This window comes from Sinocyclocheilus anshuiensis, unplaced genomic scaffold (assembly GCF_001515605.1).
Source record: "Sinocyclocheilus anshuiensis isolate Anshui unplaced genomic scaffold, SAMN03320099.WGS_v1.1 scaffold431, whole genome shotgun sequence".
NCBI classification, from domain to species: Eukaryota; Metazoa; Chordata; class Actinopteri; order Cypriniformes; family Cyprinidae; genus Sinocyclocheilus; species Sinocyclocheilus anshuiensis.
In genome coordinates, this window is record NW_015551065.1 from 25244 (window position 1) to 33946 (window position 8703).

An 8703-nucleotide genomic window follows, 5' to 3' on the forward strand; every position below is an offset into this window, starting at 1 on the left:
TTTATGGCAGGTTTTTTTCCCCATCCCACTGCATCTCATGTTTTTAAATGAAAAATGTACTGTGTGATTGGCTTTCCGCCCTTTCTATTAAACTATGCATACATACATGATGCTGTTTTGTTTATAGCTGTTTAAGCAACTTAATTAATTATAATTGGTTTATAAAAATTATTTTAAACATTATGCACTTTTTTCACAGATAGTCATATAATTCGAATTTTGATAACATTTAAATACAAAATTCAAATGTAGTTTTTCAGCCATTTTGACAGCCCTAGACATCAATATTGCAATGTGATTGTTATCAAGGCAAATGTGATTCAAATTCACTGTTATGGATTCACAAAATCCATCTAAAAGGAAATAAAAGCAAACCACAAAGAAATTTCCTCTATCCAACCTGAAGGATCTCCTTCTTATAGTAGTCCAGGACTTTCTGTTTGAGGCCGTTGTTGCAGACGGACTGCATGCACACCAGTCGCAGGATTTTTATCAGAGGGTCTTTTTGTGCTATGCAGTCTTCTATATATGTGCTGGCCTGAGAGTAAAATCACAATAAAAATCACACTGAACAAAGAAATTAATCAAACTATTCCCAGAGAATTTAAATGTACCATGTAAAAAAATTATTTTTCTTATATTTCTAAAATATTAGAGGATGTAAGTGGACTTGTATACTAAACTTCATTATTTTCTGTTTGAACAATAATTGTGGTCCATTGCATTTGGCCTGAGAGTAAAATCACAATAAAAAACACACTGAACAAAGAAATTAATCAAACTATTCCCAGAGAATTTAAATGTACCATGTAAAAAAAATTATTTTTCTTATATTTCTAAAATATTAGAGGATGTAAGTGGACTTGTATACTAAACTTCATTATTTTCTGTTTGAACAATAATTGTGGTCCATTGCATTTCCACATGTAATACTTTGGAAAATTAGGTAAGTAAGTACACCCTCTTGCAGTAAATTTAGTTCAATAGATCCATTCACTGCAGAGGATCCATCGGTGAGCAAGTGACGTAATGCTAAATTTCTCCTAATCTGCTCTGATGAAGATACAAGCTTATCTACATCTTGCATGGACTGAGAGTGAGAACATTTTCAGCGAATTTTCATTTTAGGGTGAACTATTCCTTTGACACAACAAAAGAACCGGGCATTTATTTTAAAGGGGTCATTTGATGCTTTTTTAAAGATCATTATTTTGTGTATTTGGTGTAACAGAATATGTTGACATGCTTTAAAGGAAAACTTGAAATCGCATCATATGACCCCTTTAAAATTGTATAAATCATAAAATAATTTCTTAAATTATACTTCATTCACATTGGAATCATAAACAAAACAAGGCACCTTGTCTGTGTCTACTCCAGTCATAAACTCTTGTTCAACAGTCAGACTGTCAAAGAAGTCTTCTGAGGCTGAAACACAGGAAAGCAAAAAAGTAAAAAACTAAATGTGAATTAATGTCAGGTTTCATAATATTATCATATAATTTATAATTCAGGATATCACAGGATATAAATGCAAAATTATGTTTTACTAAATGCTTATTCTTGATATCAGCAAAAGAACGATTACTACTTGTTGCAGAAATTCTAAAAATAAACATCATTAGTAGAATTAGCAATTGCACTTAACTGAATAACTTAATCCTGGCTAATCCTCTAAGTTTACAGCATGAAAAGAGAGTAAGAAAAACAACAAAGCCTTTCTAAGCAACAGCATTTCTAACCAGGCCATGTTTATAAATATCTATTGTTCAAATTAAATTATAAATTATAATTATGGCCTGGTTTCACAGACAGGGCTTAGACTAAGCCAAGATTAGGCCATAGTCCAATTTGGACATTTAAGTAATTTTTATAAACGTGCCTTAGAAAAAAAACATTACTGGTGTGCATCTTGAGACAAAATAAAGGCACTGATATATTTTAAGGTCAGTCAGACAGGGCTCTACGCTTATTTTTCTTGTGCTCCTAACTTAAAAAATGTAGGAGCACAGTCAAAAATTTAGGAGCACCAAAATTTGATAAAAAAATAGCCTTCCCATTACGAGGTGATATTTGACTCCTTAAAGTGATTTACAGTAGAATTTTGTTTTTACCTTTGTAATGGCATTTTTCTATCTTTATTAAAAGTATGTAATCTTTTATGTCAAATTAAAAAATATATATTTTTTATAAGCTTTTTAAAAATTCTAGATAAAACCATATAATAAGAACAAGTAGAATAAGAAGAATAAGTTACTAATCAAATGAAATCATTATTAAAAATATGTTTTCATAGTCGCACGCAGTAGTTTTCAGTCGCAAGTGCGACTGAAATGGTCGCACTGTAGAGCCCTGTCAGAGCAAGTTTCTTTCATTTGAAACAGCCCAGACTTACATTTTAGTCTGGCATTAGGCTTAAGCCTGGTCTGTGAAACCGGCGGTACAAGCTATAAAATATAAAAGCTATTCTTAGTATGTTATTAGTTGGTCACTCTATATTACTAGTCAGAATTATTTTCTGTAAACTAGAACTATAAACTAGTTTAAAATAAAATAAATTCCTTCATTTTTGTGTGCAAACTGAGGGATGAGCTACAATTGTTGTCTGTTATAATTGACAGCGTTCCACAGACCTTAAGCAGAAAAGAACCAGAAATACTTCCGTTCAGAATGTACAAATGATTGGTCTCAGACTTGCTTGTTATGTCCTTAATGAGTTCAGCAATAGAGGTGTGATTAGCCAAGGAACCTCGAGCTGCCTGCATGTGAGGCAACTGGGAAACAAACTGTTTAATCTCTCCAACAGTTTTTGCATTGTGTCGCTCCTAGCACAGAGACAAGAAAACCAGATCATTAATGGTAAACACTAGCAAATCAGCATATTAGAATGATTTCTGAAGGATCAAGTGACACTGAAGATGCTGTAATGACACTGAAAATTCAGCTTTGATCAAAGGAATAATTATATTCAAAAATAAAACAGTTCCTTTGAATTGTAATATTACACAGTATAACAGTTTTACTGTGTTCTTGATCAAATAAATGCAAACGGTTCACTAAAATCGTGAGGGAAGTGGGAGGCTTATTTTCTTTCTAAATGTATTTAAAATCAGTAGTTCTTGGTTTGTCTCAGCCAGCAGGCTCACAAAAGCAGCACAAACCTCAAACGCAGCTGATATAATCTTGGCTTTCTTGCTGAGGGCCACTCCCACAGCATTGAAGTTCTTGTCCCGTATTTCAGCATAAAGCTCCTCGGCTGAATTGAGCTGCAGTTTTTTCGGCTCAGTGGGGAGATCTTTCCCACCTTCTCCCTGTTTCTTCTGTGCAAACTTCTCAGGTGGAAGCTTCACATAACCTGTCCAAGCAAAAAAGGTATGACAGGACAGACTAGTAGAATAGTTACTTCTATTGGGAAAAATGAGATCGATCTCCTTATACGATCTTTATAGCTTTAAAGTTCTATATTTCTAAAGTATTTCTTTTATGTCTGCACAAATTTAAAACTTATTTACCATTGGTGATGCCAAAGATCTCATCGATAAGACCCTCATAGGTAGCAAGTGACAGTATTTATGAATGAGTTTTCATGAATCACTGACTCACTAGATTCGTTTAAAAACGCGGTTCATTCATAAACGAAACACCGCTGTGTTTGAATGGAGATGCGCAGCGGCTGAGCTGTGACTTTGTTTCCCAGAAATACTTCCGTTCAGAATGTACAAATGATTGGTCTCAGACTTACTTGTTATGTCCTTAATGAGTTCAGCAATAGAGGTGTGATTAGCCAGGGAACCTCGAGCTGCCTGCATGTGAGGCAACTGGGAAACAAACTGTTTAATCTCTCCAACAGTTTTTGCATTGTGTCGCTCCTAGCACAGAGACAAGAAAACCAGATCATTAATGGTAAACACTAGCAAATCAGCATATTAGAATGATTTCTGAAGGATCAAGTGACACTGAAGATGCTGTAATGACACTGAAAATTCAGCTTTGATCAAAGGAATAATTATATTCAAAAATAAAACAGTTCCTTTGAATTGTAATATTACACAGTATAACAGTTTTACTGTGTTCTTGATCAAATAAATGCAAACGGTTCACTAAAATCGTGAGGGAAGTGGGAGGCTTATTTTCTTTCTAAATGTATTTAAAATCAGTAGTTCTTGGTTTGTCTCAGCCAGCAGGCTCACAAAAGCAGCACAAACCTCAAACGCAGCTGATATAATCTTGGCTTTCTTGCTGAGGGCCACTCCCACAGCATTGAAGTTCTTGTCCCGTATTTCAGCATAAAGCTCCTCGGCTGAATTGAGCTGCAGTTTTTTCGGCTCAGTGGGGAGATCTTTCCCACCTTCTCCCTGTTTCTTCTGTGCAAACTTCTCAGGTGGAAGCTTCACATAACCTGTCCAAGCAAAAAAGGTATGACAGGACAGACTAGTAGAATAGTTACTTCTATTGGGAAAAATGAGATCGATCTCCTTATACGATCTTTATAGCTTTAAAGTTCTATATTTCTAAAGTATTTCTTTTATGTCTGCACAAATTTAAAACTTATTTACCATTGGTGATGCCAAAGATCTCATCGATAAGACCCTCATAGGTAAGTTGGGTGGCTAACGGCGTAAGCAAATCCACGTTGCGATCCAACAGGAGGAGGGTATCAAACACAGGCAGGATTTGAGTATGACTCCCTGCAAACTCTCTCTTCATCCGCAACATCATGTTGGCCACATGCTGTTAAAGACACAGCCCAATACCACCATGCAACAAATTTCAAAAAAAGAGAGAAATAAAAATAAATAAATCAGTGCAATGTAAAACAAAACTACAACAAATAAGTACCACTGAGGAAGAACTAGATGCTAGATGGCATGAAATGTTTGAAAATAGGCACAATTAGGCACAAATGTTTGAAAAGAATAGGCAAAGTTGACACAAATGCTTTTCTACTCACCCTTGCACACTCGCCTTTGCCAAAGATCTGCGGTATTGTTCCATAAAGTGCTTGCAAAGTCATGAGGCCCTTGGCAGCGTTATACAGGCTTGTCTGATCATTCTCTAAATAACATTCCTTCATAATAGAAAGCAGTTATGTGATCATCACAATCTGCTCACGCATATGTCAGCACAAAGTTTGGCAAATGTTTGATGTTATGAAATCACAGATTTTTGAACGAGACACTTTTGCAGCTTAACTTAAATAAAAATAAAGTCTGCAGCATCATATTTGATATGCGCATTAATAAGACCTCTAAGCTATCAACAAGATCAAAATTTCACTGAAAAACATGTTGAATACAATCTACTACATGCCTTCTGTCATCTGATCATTTAAAAAATTTTAGCAAGTAAAAGGTCTTAAATGGTACAACTGTAAAAACATCCCTCTTCAGCTCATTCATGTTCACGTCTTTTTGCTGTGAAATCTTTATTGATTTTTATAAAGTAAACATAACACACAACTTTTATATTATTAATATTTCAAGATGTACACTTAATGAAGCAACTTACTTGATTATCCATACATCATTTTTTAGAAAAATCATGTTAAAATGTGAGTATCAAATATAAGGCTTTTGTGGAAGGTTTATTTGGTCTACTCTCAAGTATCATTGTGTTGCATTGCATTAAATGTTTTGAAATTACAGAGCTTTGATCATCAAACTTTATAAGACACATTATTAGGATACACAGTGACAACTGATAGTGATAACATGATTTTATGTAAGTAGTCTGTTTGTTATAACAACGGCGCTGATTTAAATTACAAGCTATCAGCATTTCATCTTACTTTTTACCAATATAAATATCAGCATCTGCACTAAATTGCATAACTGTGCTCAGGCCTGAGAATAAATAAACTGTTCCATAAGAAAAGAATTTTGTGGACTATTATTTCATGTGTCAGGCTTTTCTCTATTAAGCTAAATATGCACAGCACTTGTATGCATTTAGAACTATCCTCTATGTCCCCTAAAACCTTAATAATAATAATAATAATAATAATAATAATGGTATTTTGCATCCATTAATATTTCAAGTCAAGGTCTGACTAATGCTGAATCAGAAATCCTTCAGAAGATGAACACAAATTCATAATAAACTTGACATTCAAAGACTGTCTTACTCTAAAGGAACTCTCAGACTCCATGGAAAGAAGATCTCCATCATAAGGTATAAGGTCCAGAATGTATTCATCGATGTTTGTGAACGAGTTCAGAACCCCTTTCTCTTTCAGCCGCTGCTCACACAGGAGACTCCGGCGAGGCACAAACAGGATGTGGAATTCTCGTGGTTGTAATTTATCCTCACTGCAATGCAAATATTAAAATGTAATATCACCAGCAACACAGCATTACTGCCAGCAATCAATGCACATTATTAAAACTACCTTTTTATTTTCTTTAATCAAAATACCTGTCATTGTGGAAGCAAACCTCTCAAAATTAAAAATCTGCATGTTCTATAAACAGCTTATAGTATACAGAACAAAAGGTGATGGAACCATTGTGTTTGTTCAGATTTTATTAAAAGCTTATACTTGTCTCAGGCCATTGTTTGACTGTTCAGTGTAGTGCTGGATAGTCCTGCCAAAAGAGATCAGATTTGATAAATCTCATACGCTGATTTGTTGACTTACCTTGCAACATTTTCTGCAATGATGTCCATCAATTCCAACCTTGGTCGAACAAAAAAGACAATATTCTTGACAGCAGCGGATGGTATACGACCACCTTTGAGGGTGAACATTTTCTCGACTTCATGTTCCTTTTTAAAAATAAAATTAAGACAATCACCTTCTTGAAAAAGCATAAAAGACTCATTAAAGCAGTCTCCGGTGTCTTTGAAATATGAAATTATATTTTGTCCACTAAATGTGTATTTTTGGTACAATTTCTCTCACCTTCAAAAGGGAATACTGAGCAATTAAGCCGAAAGGTCCTGTAAGATACTCGTCCCAAACAATGGCCTTACAAGAATTGCGAAAACACATCAGTTAAAGGATAATAAAGCTCTAAACGTTCCATGTCGACCGACAGAATCACTGAACAATATTTGTATTAATAATCATTTGCAACCACAACATAAAGTACAGTTCACATTGTTAGGCGGTCAGTATGTTTTGAGCAAATCTGAGAAAGTGACAGAAGAGGGACAGTGTTAGAGACTAATCTGCATTAGTTAGTATAAAAGCAAAGAGCTTTACCTTGCTTCCCGAACATTTGTCTAAAAATTCGCGCAGGTCTTTTCGTGCAGCTTCTCGCAAAATATTTAGGTTTACTCTGCCGCAAAACAAATGTGACGCCATCTTGCCTAAGCCACGATCATATGACTGTCACGGCCTCAGGATGTCACATGATTCGTCTTTCATAATAAAAGCCAGCATATGTACATTTTATTTCAGTATTTTCCTATATAATTTAACAGTATTTAAATACTTTAAAATGTTTATATTTTATTTATTTATTAGTTACGTTTCGCACAAATGATTTTGGATTAATCACGACTTTTACGCAGGCATTCTCAGCGTTTGTTTGTTGCCAGGTCCACAAGTTTTCGACATTTTCGTTCCTTGACATTCAGAGTTATTTGTTGTAAACGCCGCTAATTCGGTTAATACTGATATAATTCTGCTGAAAATGGATATACACCGATTGTGAATAATTATAGTGTCTTACGTAAACGCGCGGATGTTATTACTGTTTCCTCGGCTCACGGCCTGGAAAGTAAGTGCCTTTACTCTGGGGCTAAGCGAGGGCGGGCGGGGAACGCGAGGGAGTCTGACCGGGGTCGCTTGAAAAACCAACAGTGTTTTCTTATATGGTGAAAACTTCATCGGGACATCAAACCAAGAAATGTGATCTGTCAGATGATCTTGAGAAAAAGATACGATTGTCTGTTGACAGTCGAATACGAGGCTTTACTAAAATGAAAAAGAATAGTGAATGGAAGAAAGTTGTGGCGGGTCGGCACAACTATGCTGTGAATGGACCAGAGTGGGGAGAGTCTGAAATAGGAGATAGTGACGATAGTATGGATATAAGCCAAGGAAGTGTGAGAATGAAGGAAAAGAGAGGAGATGATTTAGCAGGAGTCAGGTCGAAGAAAATAAGAGGCAGTGGAGGTGTTGGAGAAGGAAACGAGGAAAGAGAGGCGGATGGCGACTTCAAAATTATATTGAGATCTGGCAACAAGCGAACGCGTTCTGCTCTGAACAGTCTCAGTGTTGAAGGCAAGTGAGTAAAAATGCTGCGCACTGTTTTCTCTAGACCTTTTCCTCAAGTTTTCCGTATTTCAGCATGTCAGCATTCAACGATTCCTGCACCGAACGTTCACCCAGACGTTCACTATAACAAGGTAACGACCAAATTCTGAGACTTCACGTTTATTCAAACAGGTAGAAAATGACATTCATGTATGTTGCTCATATTATAACTACATTTGTATTAAATGTTTGCAGACTTACCATTACGCTAAAGTAGCATGATATCTTTATGATCCTCTAATTGCTCTGCCGTAGAGTTATGGCGATTGCATTTAATGTAAAAGACATTTTGCAGAAGGTTAATGAACTTGGCGTGTTTTCAAACCCCGCCTCCATCGAGAAAATGCCATTCCTGTTTTATCTTTTCCATAACTCAGGCTAGCTGCTCTCTCTCTCTCTCTCTCTCTCTCTCTCTCTCTCTCTCTCTCTCTCACTCACAC

At 35.6% G+C, this 8703-nt stretch overlaps 2 protein-coding genes across 2 annotated transcripts in view; one reads left to right on the plus strand and one right to left on the minus strand.

The window, feature by feature from the left end:
* vps33a (VPS33A core subunit of CORVET and HOPS complexes) overlaps positions 1–7319 on the minus strand; it is a 12850-nt gene extending 5531 nt beyond the window's left edge. Inside the window, exons 1-10 of the mRNA XM_016451904.1 lie at positions 7205–7319; positions 6902–6967; positions 6638–6765; positions 6125–6308; positions 4952–5068; positions 4557–4731; positions 4206–4399; positions 3743–3869; positions 1361–1428; positions 401–538 (exon numbers count right to left, since the gene is read on the minus strand). Of these exons, the coding sequence (XP_016307390.1) occupies positions 401–538; positions 1361–1428; positions 3743–3869; positions 4206–4399; positions 4557–4731; positions 4952–5068; positions 6125–6308; positions 6638–6765; positions 6902–6967; positions 7205–7306 (1299 nt within the window). The 5' untranslated portion in view covers positions 7307–7319. The remainder of the gene's footprint in view (positions 1–400; positions 539–1360; positions 1429–3742; positions 3870–4205; positions 4400–4556; positions 4732–4951; positions 5069–6124; positions 6309–6637; positions 6766–6901; positions 6968–7204) is intronic.
* An 867-nt stretch (positions 7320–8186) lies between these two features.
* LOC107662045 (aldehyde dehydrogenase, mitochondrial-like) overlaps positions 8187–8703 on the plus strand; it is a 20299-nt gene continuing 19782 nt past the window's right edge. Inside the window, exon 1 of the mRNA XM_016451905.1 lies at positions 8187–8355. Coding sequence (XP_016307391.1) covers positions 8245–8355 — 111 coding nt within the window. The 5' untranslated portion in view covers positions 8187–8244. The remainder of the gene's footprint in view (positions 8356–8703) is intronic.